This window comes from Amblyomma mixtum, chromosome 2 (genome assembly GCF_055824585.1).
Source record: "Amblyomma mixtum isolate Tamu chromosome 2, ASM5582458v1, whole genome shotgun sequence".
NCBI classification, from domain to species: domain Eukaryota; kingdom Metazoa; phylum Arthropoda; class Arachnida; order Ixodida; family Ixodidae; genus Amblyomma; species Amblyomma mixtum.
In genome coordinates, this window is record NC_143013.1 from 30073462 (window position 1) to 30094024 (window position 20563).

A 20563-nucleotide genomic window follows, 5' to 3' on the forward strand; every position below is an offset into this window, starting at 1 on the left:
ACGTCCCGGCTCCCGCCTTTTTTTGAACTCGCCGCAGACGGTAGGAGGAGTCAACTAACGCGTGAAGTGCCTTTCAGGCGGTCGTGTGGCGGCTTCGCTTTCGCTTGTATTTTGTTTTTTAGGTTGCCGTGAATAAATTACTCCAGCCAGAGGCTACATAGCCGCAAATTAGGCCCACAGAAATAAAAATACGCGCGGACTCTTTGCTTTCGCCGACCGGTACGTATCATTCCGCCGATGGCAGAGCGGCAAGCCGCCACGGAACTGGTTGAAATATCGGTTGACTCCTCCTACCGTCTGCGGCGAGTTCAAAAAAAGGCGGGAGACGGAAGTTTAATTCGATTTAAATTGAGGAAATCGGTCGCACAGGACTATAATTCGAAATTTCTAAGACTTCCTAGAACGTGTAGATCGAGTTCCCGCGGTAAAAAGACGAGTTCAGATTACTATTCAGTGTACGTTTAAATTACAGCTATATTTACTTTTTCCTAGACAACGCTCCACCAACTAACCTTCCGACCGCGTAGCGCATGACGCTGCATGGTTGACGTCGAATGCAGGCGCTGAACTGCATGCTGAGCACGATAATACGTAGTCTGGCGATTTGCAGGCGATCACTTCGGGCCTAATTCACCTAAAATAAAGTACTCTAACGCTGTGCAATACCTCAAGAAGGCTGAGTACAGCACACATCAGCACAGCTAGTCATTAGGTTTCTCAACACTGTACCGCCATTTTTATTATTGGCTGGCGAGTAAACGAACCTTACACCAGTAAAAAGTTGTTGGTGCCTTTCGGCCTAAGCGACAGTGAACCTTCATGTTGCGCTGGACTATGCAACCGCTGTAGGAAAACAGCCAAAAAAAGTTTGTTTATATGTCGTGTACTGGGGCTGTCTATAGCACTTTGGGAAGTCCCGGACAGGTGAGCAACAGTTCGCCTCACAGCCGACACATTTGGACCGCCAAAGCGAGCCACGGTGCATGGCCCGGATTCGAACTAGGTAGGCTGTACTGCATACCGAGTTTTTCACCTAAGAAGACCTGCGAGTTTTGAAAATGGGCTTTTTGAGCTACACGAGCGCTTTTTCAGCACAGCATTGTCCGCAGTGTAGCGCATCAGAATACAGTTAAGAACTACTAACTAGTAGGATGGTAACTGATATAAAATAGTGAACTTTTAATTATTACTGTTAGTCTCCTTATTTACTGATAGGCATGTGGCCCAGCGCAAATAATATGAATATCAGTTTTTAGAATTGAAACGCAGCTGCTCTCCGCGCTATGGCCAAACATATTTTGGCTATTTGGACGAGTTACGAGCACTGCAGGGGTTGCTTCGCCTGCAAGCTTTTCGAGAGCGCGTGTATTTTGACGCGACGTAGGCAAAATTGTTGGCTCACAGCATCGAAAGTAAATGCTTTTGGTTTGGTTTATTGGTTTATTGGGGTTTAACGTCCCGAAGAAACCTAGGCTATGAGGGACGCCTTAGTGAAGGGCTCCGGAAATTTCGACCACCTGGGGTTCTTTAACGTGCACTGACATCGCACAGCACACGGACCTCTAGAATTTCGCCTTCATCGAAATTCGGCCTCAGCGGCCGGGATCGAACCCGCGTCTTTCGGGTCAGCAGCCGAGCGCCGTAACCACTGAGCCACCGTGGCGGGGCGAAAGTAAATGCGTTTTCGAAATTCTAAAAACTGGCATGGATATTACTCACGAAGGATTTCACGCATCTCACTAAATAAAACTGAGCAACAACTGCAAAGTTTAGTTAACCAGCCTACAAGTTAGCATGTTTTAGCAGTAATCTGATGAGCTATACCGCTGACAATGCTATGCAGATAAAAAGCACTCTTCTAACTGAAAAAGCCCATATTAAAAAATTGCTGAACATCTTAGGTGAAACATGTATGGTGTTTTTGGCAAAGCCCGTATACATACTTCTCTGCGAACAGTTTCTAACATTGCGAAATCATAAGTGAAAAAAAAATGGCAGTGGCTTAGCTCTGGTTAAGCCTGGATATACAAGCGAAAAGCTGCAGTTATGTTTTGCTTGACGTCATGGCTGTCGCAGTTCGCGCACAATGCACTGGGAGCACCACGATAACGGTGTAGGCAAGCGCGTTATATAGCCCTCCTTGCGCATACGTAGTAACTGTGGTAAACACGCGGCTGCAGCGAAAGGTCAAACGGTGTCGAGGAGGCGAGCGCGCAGTAGTAGCGGCGGTGAGGAGGCGGCGCACATGCGCAGTAGCGCGCGGCTGCGCCGAAAGGTCAGGCGGCGGAGTCGGCGCGGCGGCGGCTGCGGCCACCTGCGCCGCGCGTGACGTCGCTCGGTTTCGCGCATGCGCAGCTGCGGCAAATCTTGGCTCCGACGGCTCACGCTAAGCGCGGCTGTAGTGCGGGTAGTGAAGCTTTTCGCTTCAAAACTGCGATATTTCGCCAGCCTTCTAATCACGTCCGGCGCGCATACGCGAGTCCTGGCGAAAGACGATTGCTAAGGCCGCGCGTCGGCGGTGATGAACCTGAATGGTGACTGTAAAGATAATCGCAACAAACCGCTACGTAGATAGGCGAACAAATCCCGATAGCATTGGAACTTGGCAGCGCATCGTGTCTACGACAGCTTGGCATGAATCTGGTCCTACTTCTTGTTGTGGCCGATCAAAAGGTATCAAAAATAAAAGAACGCGACGAGTTAATGAAGATCTGTGCGATACGATCATGTATGCCGGAGCCGAATAGTTGGGAATTTCACGCCAAGGGCTTTTTTGCGACAACGTTGCGAAGGTTTTCTGCTTCTGCGTACACATTGTGGCTAATTACAGGGCCGCGTACTCTGTTGTGCGAACGCAGAGCGGCACATCAAGCTGAGGCAGGCAGCCGGCAGCAAAATGCCCTCCACGCAGTTCAGCAAAATGCCCACCCCTCTCCACACAGTGCCAACAAAATGCCCTCGACATAGTTCATAGTAGCGCAACTTGAGTGGGCTGAAGTCTCGGCGAAACTTCGGGCCCCCTCGTCAATATATGCGTGCCAGTGCAATCGATGCAAAAGACGGAGCATTCGGGCCAATGCTAGCCAATCTCGTGCCTTTCTATCACCTAAAAAATGAAGGCTTCTAAGGTGTTACGAAGTGGAACGGCTCTTTCATTCTTTAGAGAACAGCGCTTTACCGTTTCTCGTGCACCTTGACATCCTCTCATCCATTTCCCCCAGTGCAGGGTATCGATCCGGTGTCCTCTTCCAGCTAACCTCCCCACATTTCCTTTTCTCTCCTAAAGGAGAATGCTTAAACCCACTGGTACGAAAGTTCCATCCCTGCGGTACCGGGAAAAACAGTGCTTCTAATTCCTTAATCTGCAGTAATCGCTGAGCGACAACTTCGGTGCTTATTTCCCTCCCTGCTTTCTAGAAGAGACGCTCGTCTCAGGGCGTGCCTTTGACTTCTAGATCAGCGATCACCTCTCAGCTACACATCACTGCGTGCTGCCTATCGTTGCTTGCAGCTGTGCCCTAACTTCTAGACCAACAACAGACACGCGATCACCCCTCAGCTACACATGATCGCATGTTGCCTATCCCTGCTTACAGCTAGCTGTGCTTCGGCGACTGGCGCCAGAAATCACTCCGGATAAAAATTGTTACGCTATCTTGGTAAGTGCGTTCAGCGCATTTTCTACGCTAACAGAAGCTCGAGTATTGCAAAACTCGCGAATCCAGCAGTGCGAGTAGCAGACACTTACCGTTCTTGCTGCCGCGGATGAAGCTTTGGGAAGGCATCGTCCATGCAAGCCGAGTTCCCCCTTTGAAGGGGCGACGCCGAAAACACCGCACTTCGTTGACAGGCTGGCTGCAGTGGCACCTTTGCAGAAGTTCGTTGTTTCGTGATTGAAGAGGTTATCCGACGTGTTTAGCGATGGACAGGCGAACAGGTGGCGCAAACACGACGTTGTCAGGCGCCGCGGTAATAGCTGGGTTCTTCAATTCTGGTCCGACTCTAACTTGACAATAGTTTCAAGGCCCCAATTAATGCAGGGCTTCAGGAGGCATCACAGTTCGACGAGCGAGGCAGGAAGGGTTTCATTAGTTCACTCAGTCAAGGTCAGTTTCCAACAACGTCACCAATAATTAAGATAATTACACCCGAGCACCACTGAAAGGGCGCGGCCATGCTGCCGCCGCATCGCTACTGCCCGGTAGACTTAGGCCTAATCTCGCGAATTCTCGCCCGCCGTGCCGAGAACAAGCGGGTGTGACCTTATCTTTTGCCTTACTTCGCACGTGTTCCATCTGAGGCTACAGCAAAAACCTTTGTTTCTTTTTTTTTAGGCGGCGATCGCATTGTTTCACCTAAGTTTTAGGCTCTCGCCCTACCGCGCTCGACTGACTTTTTTCAGGCTGCTTCATGCAAGTGCAACGTCACCTATTCACCCCGATAGGAGAGACGGCAACGGAATAAGGCAGGTTATCGATGAAACCGCGCTCACTTGAACGGGCGCCTTGGAACGTTACCATTATATCACTAGAGCATAAACAGTGAAGGAAAGCACATTGCGAATATTGTGGATATTGCGAATGTTGCGAATGTTGCGAATATTGCACATTGCGGGGTCAGTGCCAGAGCACCCCTTCCCCCCCCCCCCCCCCCCCCGAAATTTTCTGAGTGCCGCATCTCCTCTCTCTCTCTCTCACCTTTCGGCCTTTTTATTTCGCCGATGCTATTTACACACCGCATCGATATATTAAAATGTAAAAGCAAAAATAAGAAGAGTGTCGGTTTATTCCTGAAAAGATTGATGTATGTACTACGTTGTCGTGGCTCTAGAATAGGAAGCGGAACTTATTGCTGAGAAGAATCACACCTCTTCGCTACCGCACGAAGTATGGCACTCCTTTTCACAGTAGGCACAGTTCACCCGATTAAACATACCTTTTCACGTCAGCCTACTTTTTCATCCTTTGCGTTGTCCTCAAATGATCATAAACTATTACGAAAATAAAAAGTGCTTTTTTTAAGCGCCTCTGCGGCCGGGCGCAGGTTTACATGCATGAAGTATAAATTTTGACAAATACCATTCGTTCGCAGTTGCTGACTTTGCTATTGAGCAGAAGCTCTTGTGTTGTTGTAAATCACATGAAAATAGTTGAAACTGCCGCGACTTTTCGTTTTTTACGTATGTTCTCAGTGAATCAAGTTCAAGCAATCCTGTGTGCACAAGTATTTTATGTAGAGATTAGAGTGAACGAAACGACGGACCCTTCGGCTTTATGAAAGCAATTAAAAGTATTTTAACTCTATGGACTACGATACTGTTTGGGCGCAGGCTTTCTTTTACTTTTCTACCGGCGGCGAATGACACCCTCGAAAAATATTTCTGGCTACCTCTTGCACTCTTGCCACGGCCTTGGACTGTACGCTTCCCATGCTTTTGAGGGAGCTATAACCAGGCCTGCTGGAGACAGATCCTCCGCGCAATCCCAAATTATGTGATCCAGCGTTGCTAGTTCACCGCAACGCTGGCAGTAAGGATTTACTAGATCAGAAATATATTCGCACTGATCCATGAATTTGGCAGCGACCGTGTCTGCAGTCGCCTCCCCGTGGTGGCTTGATCTCGGCTCAGCGACGTATTCGGGGGAGGCAGACTCGCCCCTAAGATCTCTGTAATAACTCGCAATGGCCTGGCAGCTGTCCAGCGTCTCACTTCGCAAGGTCCCCGCGTCGGAGTCTTCCTCACCAGCACGGCTGACAAAACCTCGAGCGTACTGGTGAGCGGCCCCTTCATGAGCCGGGACCCAAACCAGGCCAATAACTTTCCTGCCTTTTGGCATCGTGGTACTCGGTGGCGGAGATTCGCCCTCGCGCAATGTTGCGGAGGACCGTCTTGTAATCACAAAGAATGGTGCTGGCGCCTTCCTGAGTAATTCCTAGCGTTGTAGTATCCTCTTCAGCCATCCCAACTCTGCTCGCGTAACTGCCGAGGCTACTTACTACCTTGCGGGAAATGCTCCCAGCGGAGACTCCACGGTGCTTCCATCCCCCGAGTATTTTTCTCTAAGGAGCTGCGCCTTGGCCCTCTCCGTCCATCGTGACGACCCACCAGCACATTCTTACCCGATGGGCACTGAACCTCCCATGGACGTCCTGCAGACATCCTAAACATCCGCAGGACGTCCATGGGACTTCCAATGCCCATTGGGTAGGGAGCGCTCCGACTGTAATGTATTGACGGATTTCTACCGGCAAAACTACCCGGTCGAGGTAGTTTCCGTCCCTAATATCCTGAGACTAGTCCCGCCTACGTCGTCCGAAGCCTCTGTTCATGCGACGTCAGCTCAGTTACTACATGGTACTGTGCACCCGCGGTGCCGCAGTGGAGGTCTCCGGAATAATTTCGACCACCTGAGGATTTTTAACATGCACTAACATCGCAGAATACGGGCGCCTTCCGCATTTCGCCTCCATTGAGACGCGGCCGCCGCGGTCGGGTTCGCACCCAGGTACTGCGGCACAGTAGCCGAGCGCCTAACAATTGAGTCACCGCGGCGGGTGCAAAGCAGTCACCGACAAAGGCGTTCCAAACAGCGGACACGTAAACCGCGCTAAGCCTTCCCGCGCATGTGCAGCCCCTCGGCACTTTGTAGCAGCATGTATCAGATTTAATATAAAGGCGCAAGTTTGCGCAATCGCCGCAGCATTCCCACCGCTGACTTTTTTGTTTGCCACTACAAGTAAATCGTTATATTTAGCTCTCATTTTCTAGATATATATTTTTTTAAGTTACGACTGCCACCACGGTAACAACGGCAGTGACATCACGTCCACAACTGGGCGCCTCGATGGGGATACGAGTCACCCAGGACCAGCAAAATAACAGTTGCCGATATTGGTGACAGAAATAAATAACATTGTTTCAGTGATAAACCACTCTAGTGGTTTAAACTGGCTGTGTATGTGATTTCAGCGCTGGTGACAGTCTTCACTCCTCTAATGTAAGTCAATGTGCGAGGGTTTCCACAAAAGCCGCGGCAGAGTTTCGTGAGACGTACTCGCCGTCTGCTATCCCAGTGTTGCCATACTATTCTCACGAAACTCTGCCCAAAGCCGCTTACCAAGCGGAAAGAACGTTCCTATGCCCAAAACATAGAATTTTAAAATGTTTTGCTACGTTTCTCAACAGCACAGCTGGGCTTACGTTTATGTTCGCGAGGAGCTTTCGGTTGCCGCAAAGAAACCATGGCCAATTTCAGCGCAGCAGACTGCGCGTGGCAGCTTATGCAATCGTTCGCCGTGGTTACTGACGTGCGACCACTCAACTTCTGGCCTGCGGATGCCCGATGGCAAATCTCAGCTCAGACTGAGCGAATTAACAGTGGCACTCGCTCGTGCATTCAAATTAGTGGGCATGTTTTCTTACTGAGATACACGTAATTCAGACGCGGCCAATTCGTCAGTTCGAATGAACCAAAAGCTCGATTCTGGCGAGTTCGAATTTTCGATATTCTAATTTGAGTTCAGCTACTGCAAACAAGGAAAATATTGGATGAAAGTACTGTGAGCATTGAGCTCCACTTACTAACAACCAATTTTGCTTCTTGAAATCAACCAAGCTGTACACTTTCCATATGCAGCTAATGCCTGTTGCTTAAAAGCTTATAAGCTCAAAAGTCATCCAGCAAAATGAAAACGGAAAAAAAAACAATTCACAAGGTCACTTCAAAAGGGGTGCTGAAGTGGAGACAGTACAGGTGTTCAGAGTTAAACATTCATGTTTATTGAATAAAATAAAGAAATAAAACAAAAACAAGTCAGTGATAATGGAGTTGTTTCGGCTTTGTCTCCTGATCAGTGACACGACGCGCAAAGATGGCGTCGTGCGGTTTTTTATGAATCTCGCCCTGTTCGCAGAGGAATGAATAGCCAACAGCGAGCCATCATGGCTAAAGGCCAGGGATGCAATGCTCGATGGGTACTTGTGGAACTGACAGAGACGCTTCTTGTTGAAGCCGTCCCAGATGTTCACGTGGCCGTCACTGTCTCCCGCCGCAAATGTGTTGTACAAGTTGTGGAATGCGTTCACAGTTGCGTTCACAGGGTAGATGAGCTCGATGCCATTGCTGTCTTTGGCACGGTGACACTTGAAGGCGTACTTCTGCACTTCGGGGTTTGGATCCAAGTATTCAATAGCCACGCGCCCTGTGTAGAACCATACATTCAGCAACTTGATGCAACAAGTGAAGCCAGGACAGACAAGAGGGTCAACCACCGGAAGTACAGTGAGAAGTGCCCTTCCTGTTGTGTTCATTATTCTGACTGCTCTAAGTTCTCTCTCCAGTGGATAGACAACTTGGTCGAAATGAAACAGCCTAATACATCTTGCCACCAGAAAACAAAGTTAGGCAAGTTGATTACTAAGAGGCTTATTATACTTAGCTAGTACAAGCTAAGCGCCCTAATCCAATGTTTACACAAAAACTCAGTGGCTTAGGCACTTAGCTGACGAGCACCACACCACGGTTTCAATGCTCATATGCATTTAGGTAGGGACAGAAACCTGATGGAGCATTTAAGCCCCGCCTTCAGGGTATGATGTGATAGCGTAAATGGTCCCTTCAGTGGCCTAGGGTTTTCTTGGCATATCACTTCACAGCCATGGAAACTATCCGTTCCTTCGCCATCATGTAAAGCTTAACCTACACTTAAGAATTCCTACGCCATCATGTAACGCTTAACCTAAACTTAAGAATTACTTCGCCATCACGTAACGCTTAACCCACACTTAAGGATACAATGCAATAGCATTACTGATACCTCTCGCACAAGTAGTCCTTCTCTGTCGCCTAGGTTCTACCTACATGCCCAAGTATGCAATATTGGCCATTCCCTACTTTACATTTATTGAACGGAGGAAGTCCTCCTACCAATCCTGGCACAGTGGAGGAGCGGTTAAGTGATGTGCCACTGCCACAGAAGGTGGCTATGTTTGGAACAGCGGCTGTTTCAAACACAGCCACTGGTGGGGTTTCTGAGATCCAGGTTGTGATAACGTCACAAGGTCACGTGACTTAGTGACAGGAGGGCCACCGGAATTTTTTCTCTTAATGCCGACTACACTGACAGCAGCATTTATGCATTTTAACAATATTTTGTTAAAATGCATGAATGCCAGTACACATTACAAAACTGCCGGTGGTCAAAAGTAACCTGGACCCCGCAGCAGGGCATCCTTCAATGTCCTCTGTCTAGCTTTGGAGCATTAATTGGCAAGTATTATGTACTTTCCCACGACTTTTCTTTGAATAACAAATAAGGAGATCTGGTGCAAAGCCCACAGTTTGCATTTGTAACGCCTTGATGGATGCACAGTCTTTCTTTCTACTGTGTCAAGCTACAAATTTGCAAAGGACGTCGCCCGACAGTGAAGCAAGAGCATTACGTTTTGCCCCCAAAAATAATTCATTAGTACAAGAAAATGATAGCAGACTGCCAATAAATTTCGACCATCTGGGGTTCTTTAACGTGCACTGATATCGCACAGTACATGGGCCTCTAGAATTTCGCCTGGATCGAAATTCGACCGCCGTGGCCTGGATCGAATCCGCATCTTTCGGGTAAGCAGCCGAGCGCCATGACCACTGATTCACCGCGGCAGCAAAAAAAAAAAAAAAAGAGGTGCCGTTTTGGAGCTCTCGGGAATAATTTCGACCACCTGGGGATCTTTAACGTGCTCTGAAATCGCACACCATATGGGCGCATTTTTGCATTTCGCCTCCATCAAAACGCGGCCGCCGTGCGGCTGGATTTGAACCCAGATACTCGGCTCAGCGCCGAGCACGCTCACCACTCATCCAGGACTTTAATTCTGCTATTCAAATGCGCCTCGTGAGGGCAGTAGTAAACGTTCATCGTGTAGTCAAATTAATTTTAACAACTTTTAATATTACCCTCTCGGGGCACTAATTAACGAGTGTTTCTATTTCGTAGTCGCTGCCGAAGCACCCAGCTCGACTGTAGGAAGCTAGCTCAGCCTGCTTTTCTTTAATGCGTTAGCATTAAAACAGTGCTGCGAACAAAAACCTGCCTGTCGGCTTGTGCACGGTGTCAGTGAAAAAGGAGAGTAGGCGGCGCACGCAGCGCCCTGCAATTTAGCTGCAATGCAGCCTCGCATGATGTCGGTCGGCTCACGCGGCTCTTCCGTGGCGTTCGGCGCTCCGGCACCGACGGACACGTGTCGCGCGTTCCAAGAGTCCCGTAGTGTTTTGTGCGCAAAACTAATGCTACTGCGTTACTGTTACACGAATCCAATTGATCGCACTTCGTTCATTTTAATTAGGTGGAATTACAATGAAACATGGGATACATTCCAGTAGTGGTTTGGTTTATGGGGATTTAACGTCCCAAAGCGACTCAGGCTATGAGAGACGCCGTAGTGAAGGGCTCCGGAAATTTCGACCACCGGGGTTCTTTAACGTGCACTGACATCGCACAGTACACGAGTCTCTAGAATTTCTCCCACAAAGAAATTCAACCGCCGCGGCCGGGATCGAACCGGCGTCTTTCGGGGCAGCAGCCGAGCGCCATAACCACTGAGCCACCGCGGCGGCTCGAGTAGTGCAGCAGGGGGCACGGGGATCAGTGGAGGAAAAGGGAGAGGGGGCCTAGATGCGCATTAGCCCAGGGCCCCCACTTTTCTTAATCCGGCCCTGCCCGGAGTTCACCAACGAGTATCAAGATCTCACTGCTCTAAGGAGTGCTTGAATTTGCTCTTGACCTACTCCCGCGGGGCTCTAACAGCGCATCGAGAACATGGAGCTTACCAGTCCGCGGGTGACGATGTATGTAGGAAGCCAGAGGATGGGCACCGTCATGAGGATCGCAATCTACACCTGCAGGGTGGGCGGGCTCGCCGAGAACACCAGCAGGTCCACCGCGGTATCCAACAGGGCACCGATCACGCCTGCGTCATTCACGGCACCATGAAGGATAATTTTACCCGGCTCCCCACGAGTAAGCCTGGAGTGTTATTGCGATGGCAATAAAAGTGTCATCGGGGAAAAAAAATTGTGCCATCGGTCATAAAATTATACCTCTGGCCGCAGGAAAACGACGTCACCAGAGCGAATAATTCCCGTTGGCTGGGGGAAATGACGTCACCAGACCTGGTCATTCTCGTTAGCTGGTGGTAAGAGACCTCACCAGACCGGGTCATTGGCTGAAGGAAGGTGACGTCACCACACCTGATAATTCCCATTGGCTGGAGGGCAGGGACATCACTAGACCGGAAGTGACGTCACATCCCTAAATATATCAACAGCTTGGTTTGGTTTATTGGTTTATTGGGGTTTAACGTCCCAAAGCAACTCAGGCTATGAGGGAGGCCGTAGTGAAGGGCTCCGGAAATTTCGACCACCTGGGGTTCTTTAACGTGCACTGACATCGCACAGCACACGGGCCTCTGGTATTTAGCCTCCATCGAAATTCAATCCCCGCGGCCGGAATCGAACAAGCGTCTTGGGTCAGCAGCCGAGCACCATAACCGCTGAGCCACTGCGGCGGCCCTCAACAGCTTCAAGAGCCTCAACTGGCGCCCAACGTGGGGCGCCAGTTGTGGGTTTCTACGTGGACACAGGCCACCACCCACCGCGGGTTCGAGCTTCGCGCGAGCCAAAGGCCCCGATCAGCCGTCACCACACACACACTGGGACACCGATGCAGTGCACTCAACCTCCGCTGGGAGGAGAGCGATTCGCCGCAAGGAAATAGGCCTCCAATCTCACAAAGGAGACGTTTATTCACGTTGTCCTTCAGCAGTACACACACACTCAATCGTCACCCCGTCCCGGAGGCGCGCGAGGAGCAAGGCTCCGCTGCGCGCACGAAGCGACTCGAGCAATGTGCGCCGCTAGCACGCCGCTGCAGGAGAATGTCCCCGCGGCAGTGCTGTGATCTCTCTCTCGTGTCGACCGTTGGGCCGGTTGCGAGAGAGAGTGGGCAATCAACGCAAGGTACGCCTGTCGGAGGTCGCTGGACCCCGCTGGACAGGCTCGAGCCGCTGCAGGTCAGAGGACACGTGCGGGCGAGCTCGAGTATATGCACTGGTCCGAACGGCAAAGGCCGGCTCGGACAAACAGTAGCGTACGCACCTTACGATGTCTCCGGAGGGATCTCTCTCTCCGCCCCGCTCGGACGGTCGCGCGGTGCGCGGCCGCCCAGAGCGGGTCCCGGATTCCCGCCAAAAGGCGCCAATGGCAAAGGCCCGTGGGGAGCCGGGGCGGAGCTGTGGCTAAATGACAGTGATTAGTCACCCAGCCGCCTCTCCACCGCCTGAGGCGGGAGCAAGGGAAAGAGGAAAAACAACGCGGGAAGCCGGCACAGCCGAGCAACGGCAACGGCGGAAAGCCAGGATTCCCACAAAGGTAAGAGGACCCCCAGTCCTTACCTTTAACGACCATTTCAATTTCAGGGAAGCTGTAACGGCTCCACTTTACGAGCTAGAAGGAAACCATGCAGCCTGGTTACTTTTGACAAAGGCTGTACATGGACTGTAGTAAGTGCCCGTGGTGTCCATGCGCCCACCTCGCATGGACACCACGGGCTGTGGTGTCCATGCGTTACCGTTTTAATGTAGAGTTGTCAACCGAGTACCGTGATCTAAGGGTATACCTCCATTCTTAATCAACTTAAACGTTGGAATTTATTTCTCAGCAGGCTACAATAGGAAAGAAATGGTCGAAGTACTGTGGCCATCGCCTACGTGCACAACGCTCTCGCCATCTATTTAGAGCTGAGGAATGCCGGTAAGGTTTCTTCGAAGTTGAGCCTTTGGATGATGAGCTTTATAATGTATACTTTCAACCAACGTTTGGGGATGGAACTAGGCCGTTAATTCTGCCCAGAAATTCTCCCCTACAAAAGTAGGATTTTCATGGGCCTGCCTATGGGTAAGAACTATCCTGCATATGGGTGAGAACTATTCAGCAGCCTATAAACTTCTCTCTGGAGCACCGGCCAATGGCAATTACCCGTGCATTTACGGAAGAGCTATAACAAACCGCCGTCCTGAAGATCGCTAGCCTAACCACCAGCGTCCATCCTGCACCCCGATTAGAAAGGTTATAAAGCTGGGCAAGTTGGTCAATTCACTGTGATATACAACGAGACAAGCCAGGAATAGAAAGAAAAAAAAAAGGACCACATGGTACTTCCGCTGTAACGTTTCCTATTCACTGCACCTGTGGTTTATCCCACCGCATCTCATATGAACGGCGGTCCTTGCGCAAGATTTCATCAACGTTGATAAACCCAGCTGCACATTACCCGTCACGGACGGTTTCCCCAAGGCGGGACCGAGAGTTGAAAGCGGTTTGAATGCGTGCGCACTTCGTAGTCCAGCTCCAGATTTAGGTCAATTACGGCCGCTCAGTGCAGATCGACCTGAGTTATACCCCCGTGACGCACAGTGCTTCCAGCCCGAATGCAAATATGGCAAGAGGTTGAAAACAAGAGCAAGAAGTGGGCTTGGGCAGGGCATGTAATGCGAAGGGAATACAACCGCTGGTCCTTAAGGGTAACGGAGTGGATTCCAAGAGAAGGCAAACGTAGCAGGGGGCGGCAGAAAGTTAGGTGGGCGGATAAGATTAAGAAGTTTGCGGGAATATGGTGGCCGCGGCTAGCGCAGGACAGGGTTATTGGAGAGACATGGGAGAGGCCTTTGCCCTGCAGTGGGCGTAGTCAGGCTGATGATGATGATGGTGGTGATGCTGTACACTTAGATCAACGGCCAGTTAGTCCAGATCCGAGAAAGATGGCTGCTAGGGAAAGCGACCAGTCTTGTAGAGGCGACGTGGACTGCTGGCTCGTGCGGCATGGAACCATGAGTTGGTTGGATGGCCTCAAACAAAATGGCACATACCCACTACGGGGGAGTGGCCAAGGCACAGAAAAAAAATGAGCGCAGCCGCGAGCATGGTGTTGGGTCTGGCACCTGGGTCCTCTCCATGCGTGCGGTCCATGGCGGCAGGCCCGAAAGCAATCACACTCAAGCTGCTCGCAGCCATACACAGAAGCAGGCGTGCTGGCGGCCACCCGGCGAGACTTGTTGACGTCGATCTTAATAGCTCCTCCGCGGCCCGGAAAATCTCGAATGGCCAGCGTTCCCCACCGCTGGGCAGGAAGAGATGGGCTCGCGTCCACGTTGATATCTTGGCTTGCAACATCAACTCCCAAGGCAAACCCAAAACACCAAACCACCAACAAAGGAAAGCACAGATGGGACGTTCCAAACAACAAAGCACCGGGTGTCGAAGCTTGACCACGGTTCCGTCAAGCGAGCAGCAGCAGCAGCGAGCTAGCAACGACGCCGAACCGACCCATCTTCGCCAACAACTGGTGGCAGCGGTGGGATCGGGTGTCGGTAGCTTGACCGCGGTTCCGTCAAGCGAGCAGCAGCAGCAGCAGCGAGCTAGCAACGACTCCGAACCGACCCATCCTAGCCAACAACTGGGTGGCAGCGGCAACAACTGGTGGCAGCGGTGGGATGAACCGGGTGACATGGTGCTGCATCTGCGGGTGAGTGTTTGGTTTTTGCTTTGGATCCTCCAGGCTTCAAATTCTGGGTTAATAATTTGAAAATATATAACGCACGAGTTGATGGCTTCCCTAGTAGACGAAGGCTGAGGCCAAAGTATCCGAATCTTGACCTTCATTAGCAGAAGTGAATACAATTGCTTCGAGAGCGTGTACAATGTGCACACGTTGGTACAATGTTGGTGAGCATGACCACGTGTCATGCAACGGGGGTATGCCGTGGTCATTAGAATGGGCACTCTTGTGGGGTGCGGAGGAGGGGAAGCGATACAACTATTGCGGCCACGCCTTCGACTCAGACGATTTGAAGAGCGTGTAAGTTTTTTTTCCGGGTGTATATATATTTGCAGGTGAACGCGAGGTGATCGTTGGAAAATGAGGCAAGAGAGAAAATAAACGCTGTGTGAGTCGCGCACATACCACAGTGACCTACTTCGGCACCTTGTTGCACGCTATACTCCGCAAGAAATTTTTCTGGCAATGAAGCGGAAGCTACCGAGTCGAAACGCACCCTTTCATACTATAGTCTGCGGCGGAATATAGTCCCACGGAGGAATGTAGTTCCTGCTTGCAGTGATTAGTTTTCTCTTAAAACATGAGATATGGTCGATACGCACTATTTCAGGCATATTTCTAACTCAACTGGAAGCTTTAAACACTACGAAATCAAGAAAAATGCATATTTATTGATTACAACGGCTTTGCTTGGCACGTCTTCTTACAAGAAGCTTCCATCGATGGCGCCAGCTACACGAACGGCCGAATGGAGTTACCGCGCAGAGAACAACGCGCAGATGGCCAGACGCACCATCGTGCCGCCGCGCTATTTGACGAAATGACGCAGTTTCGGATGCACGGCCCTTATAGACTGGTCTTTGCCAAGAAAAACTATCGCCGAGTCTGAATGTCGAGGGAAGTCCAAAGCGCAATAAACGCATTTAGGGGAATCCTTGGCAATACCGTGGTGAATGTGGTGACACTCCCGTTACTTATTACTGAAGGAAAAAGAAGACGTAGCTCTGTGTGCTGTAAAGACAAGCCACGAAGTCTGTATGCGGCTTAATTTTGTAAGGCAGCTTTTGTACTTGGATGGCAAAGTGTGAAGCATTCACTTGGGCGATGCAGTCAGCGCTGTCGGCCACCATCAGCTGAAGAGGCAAGAGCAGAGACAATAAAAATATATTTATTTCCGGCGGCATTGGAGACAAGGCAGACGTTTCACCCTGTAACAGGCATGGCACGAACTGAGCACTTGAAAAGAGAAAAACACGAAGTGAACACCTCACTCAAGCAGAGTCTCTTGGTACATTGCCAATGAAGGGACGTGGAGAGGATGATTATGAAAATTAGGCACATTGAGGTGAGCACAAACTTTCATGTCGAATTAGCGGATAACTTCACGCAGCTAGATACTGACTCCCAGGGAGTTTGCTAGCGTGCCGCCTCCTTCGAATTTATCCTTCTAGGCCACCTTGTTTGCTACTAGTCCTGCAGCCATTATGGCGGCGCCATTGCTCCAAATTTCTATAGCTCAGAAGAACTTCCTCTGTCCTATAGCTTTACAGTTTTTGAAGTTCCATCAGTCCGCTATAAAGGCTGCAGCAAAAGTGAACACCCCGAGAGGTCTTGAAAAGAACGACATAAAACTGAGACTGGCTAACGCAGTTCATTGACTAACGCACGTTCTTCATGCAGAACTAGTTGACATTATGCTACTAAAAAGTTATCTTTTTGGATACACATAATCCACTAAGTCGTTGAGCGACTGTAATACAGTTCAATTCAAGACAAACCAGGCTGAACTTGGAGTAGAATCTCGTATTCTGTTCTAGCAACATGCTAAGTTCGCAGGCAACGTCGCAACGCATAGTGAAAGCTTATTCTTTGAAATCGCACTAAGTGAAATGAAATTCGACTGAACCTCGCTATTCGGACATGTGACCATGAGGACTACCCTGACGCTGCGAACTAAGATTTTTGGTTATGCTATACCAACGGCCACGAAGGAACATTAGGATTTTCTGGTTTGTCTTTTTATAGACCACCGTTGAAGTTCCGGATACACCCGGGCCCTAAGAAAGACGAGCAAATATCTGGTACGCTGCTTTTCGCGCCTTTGATTCGCGTTAGGGCGGAACAAAGACGCCGACGTCAGACGAGCCGATCACAGCGGAGGGCACGAAGAGCCGAGCATGCGCTGATCGAACGCCGTCCGGCCAACTGCGAACGGCAGACGGCCAACGAGGTTAGACGAGCGTCCGAAAGGGGCCGCGGCCTAACAAAAGCGTCACTTAGCATAGAGAGCTCCGCAGATTCTGGAGCCCCAAATCCAATCCCAATGCACGGTAAGGACGTAGTAGCTCTCTCCCGCCGCCCACGTCACCTTTTGTACAGGGGGCAGAGGAAAACTCGGTGCCGACAGGGCTAACACTTTTTCCCCGACTGTCTGTCTAACACGCCGCTGTTCTTCTGTAGTTCCAATTTCCTTTGTTCTGTCCCTCGGCACTTTGCTGTTTTGTTTCTACTTTAATTTTCCAGCCACTCTTTCAAGACGGTGAACGTAAGGCGTGTTTCGATTCGATGCGACTAGTATCCCTGCATGCTAAGCTACGAGTGTGCTGAGGATTTTCAGGTCGTGTCTTCTCATTCAACTCAGCTCGTACTGGCTAAATAGCATGGCCCTTAGCTTTTCTACCCATTTGACTCTTCTCTTTCGGTCAATGAGCTATACCCTTGCCTTTACACAGTACTGATTTAAACTCGTTTCTTATTTCACATTTGACCAGTGGACATCCTATGAGCATAAAGCCCTCAGCGGAATGGCGAATATAGTTTATTTCATATAATTCTGCGTCGGTATGCCACAAAAATTAATAAAAAATAAAGAGAGTAAAGAGCCAAATGGAAGCGTAAACTGGTCCTATACCTCAGCTCACCTGCCAATTTTATCAAACTAGGCTCAGATCGTCTAAACGGAAATAAGTGCCACACTGGTATTAGCAACAAAGCAGTTTTTTTTTTATTCGAAGACCTGCCATATGGCGTTTGTTTGGATCATTTGTATTGCTATAGTCACGCCGACTTTTGTCCTTCCACGAACTGAGTAGGCTTTGGTTTTTATTGTTCTACGTCATCAATCTGAAGAAGACTTCCTTCCACTAGCCGTAAGTCAAGCCTCTTCAGTACTCTGGTTACTGGGGCCTTCCAGCCTGCACGCGTCCACGACTGGCGTTGATCGTTTCGGCCATATTGCCCACTTTTAGACGATCTGAGCATAGTTCGCCTTCTCCTGGCCCGTGACGCGATATCAGGCGCGTCTAGCTTGTAAGTGTGCGTACACAGCCGCTTCAGTGGAAAATATCCATTCGTGGTTCTTTCCCGGCGCAGCCAACTCTTGCGTTGACAGCATTACACGGAAGAGCCAGAAAAGACACCGATAGCTAAAATTTTAATACAGTTGGCCAGATTTAATCCTGTATTTGCTGTATAGGTCCCCTATAAGTTTGATATGGGTTTGAATCAGTCTAAAAGGGAACGACTTGTACAGTTTGAAACAAAACTATGGTTAACTTTCTTCACGCTACCAATAATTGCCGTCTTCTCCTAACAGAACCTCACAAGACAAAACTGCTCAGATTTCACTACACGTAACGAATATCTACTAGTATTACTTATTTAAAAAGCTTCGCTGACAAACAAATTTCCACCAGTACATAGGGCCAATACGTATGGCGCATGACTAAGGGATTATAAAAGCCCAGTGAAGGCTGTGAATTTACGTGAGGTAAGGGTAACGTTTTAAGCTCTGCATGTCAGTGTTATGTCACTGTGTTCTCAATGGATACCAGTGTACGCCTGCTTCAAATCCAGGCCTCTGCCACGGTAATGGCCCTGCAAGTTCTACACTGAGCCCCAGCGTGAGGGAATCTAGCAGCCCATCAGATTTTCTATTTGATACATTTCTTAATGGTCTAATTTCCTGTTGTCGATAAAAAGCTGGGCTATTTGTTTTGCCATTATAATTTTCGCTAGGGGTGGTACATTCGGGAATGTTGAGCAAATGTATTCGCTCCGTAGTTATAGTTTCGTTCACGATTGTGCCGTCGCCATGGTGCGGGTGAGCGTATCGTACTCAGTAGTAACAAACTGTGACGTCAGTACTGCGTTCGCGAACGGGACATAGCGGGTGATTCCCAACGCCATAGAGACCTCGTTTAGGGATAGCAGGCCTAAAGGTTGGACCAAAAGACCTTGCATACAGGGGCGGATTTATGCGGCGCATTTGGAGGGTATAGTTTTGGGGGAGGATGTCTCACTTGTACCATGCATTTCTTGGACTTGTTTCGCCGAAAATGTGGTTGGTTCAGCATAGCTCTTCTAGATAAACTTTTTTACCTGGAAGACGTGGGGAAGGAGGGGGCAGGACCGTTCCACCGCTGCTTGTATTTGAGTTACCTGATGCTCTATGACTAACAAACCCAGTCCAAGACGAAAGACCTTGTCGCTGTGTTTGTGTGAACGTGTATGCTCGTGTGTGCGTGTTCGTCGGAAACGCGTACTATAGCTAGTGCGCCCTCACCCAGTCGTGTATATCCTTGCATGCTTCATGCCGGAGCAGGCCTTATTTTCCCGCCGGAAGACGAACGAAGTTTCGATATAACGAAAAATCCAAAATAATCTTTCGCGCTGGCAGTTTTTCTGCATTTTGTCGCCAGACCTCGTTTTTAATTTTTTTTTTTGGGGGGGGAGGGGCCGGAACATGGAAGAGGACATTCTGTCGCACTTTCCATCTAGTTCCGGTCTTTGGAAAAAGAAAGAAAAAAAGACACCGTCCGCCTCTTGGCCACCGCGCCGTTTCGCTTTGGCCGCCTCGACTGCCCTGTTTCGTCTGACGCGCCGTATCCGCGCTTATTTTTTCCCGTCTCGCCTTTGCTCAGCGCAGGCAATCATCATTCCTTTTTCGCGGCACTGAGATCAAGCGCATGTGCGTATACGGGCAGAAGAATAAAGACATAGACTCATACACACATTTTACGACGGTTGCGAGAAAGAAAGAGGGAAGGAAGGAAGGAAGAAATCAACGAACCGAGAGATGCGCACAGGGGAGACGAAAGGACGAACGAAGAAAGGAGGCAGTGCAAGATGAGGAGGCGGCAGAAGTAAAGCAGTAAAATAAAGATAAAGTTAAGGCGGCGGATCCAATGTTGAGATAGTGCGATATCACAAAACTCGCGAGCAAAACGCGAAGTACAGTCCGAACTGCCAGATCTTATACAGAAAAAGAACGAACACTCAAAGAAAGAGCGAAAAAGGGCGATGAGAGAACGAACACGCAGAGAGTGTAAGAAATATGAGCGGAACCCTGCACGCAGTGAAGAGCACGGCAAAAGAGAAGATAGAAGGCAGAGGAGAAGAAAGAGACGACGGCGGCTCTCGGTTGGTCTGTCTCTCTCGCTTGGCCGGAGCCTCCTCCGAGAAAATTCGCATTTCAAATGCGGCTCCATGGCCCGCCGTCCCAGAGCGCCGCTGCCGCCGCCTCCCGGGCTTCTTTCTGCTTCCTTCGGGTCGCGGCACGGACCGGAGGTTCCTGCAGGAAAGACGAGAGGTGTGTGGAAAGAAAAGAATCAGTGGAAGGAATTAAAAAGAGAAAAACACGCTTTCTTTCACGTTCTTTGTCTTTACTTTTATATTTCAACTCTAGAGATGTAGCCGGCTATGGCGGCCATAGCAGACCGAGAAAGAGACAGGTCCGGGAGAGTGGTTTCCATAGCACCGCGACCTCTGCCGGTTGCGTTTTTCCCGAAGGCATTGGTTTCCTTTTCAGACTGGCCGCCGATTCCGACTGTTCCGCCGACAGCGACCACTCCTCCCTCTTCTCTTCTCTTTTCTTCATCTCCCTTCTCCATCTCTCTTCCATTCTGAGCCGAAGAGGCGCGCTCCGAGTTTCGAGATTATTTCCACCGTTACAACT

At 49.8% G+C, this 20563-nt stretch overlaps 1 protein-coding gene and 1 long non-coding RNA gene across 2 annotated transcripts in view; both read right to left on the reverse strand.

Moving 5' to 3' along the window:
* Nucleotides 1–7757: 7757 nt before the first annotated feature.
* Nucleotides 7758–10923, reverse strand: LOC149358820 (uncharacterized). Its single transcript, XR_016288251.1, has 2 exons — nucleotides 10824–10923; nucleotides 7758–8202 (listed from the first exon to the last, which is right to left on the reverse strand). It is a non-coding gene; the product is annotated as an uncharacterized LOC149358820 (long non-coding RNA).
* A 3935-nt stretch (nucleotides 10924–14858) lies between these two features.
* Nucleotides 14859–20563, reverse strand: part of LOC149358821 (uncharacterized) — a 274468-nt gene continuing 268763 nt past the window's right edge. Inside the window, exon 6 of the mRNA XM_089570998.1 lies at nucleotides 14859–20179. Coding sequence (XP_089427124.1) covers nucleotides 19885–20179 — 295 coding nt within the window. The 3' untranslated portion in view covers nucleotides 14859–19884. The remainder of the gene's footprint in view (nucleotides 20180–20563) is intronic.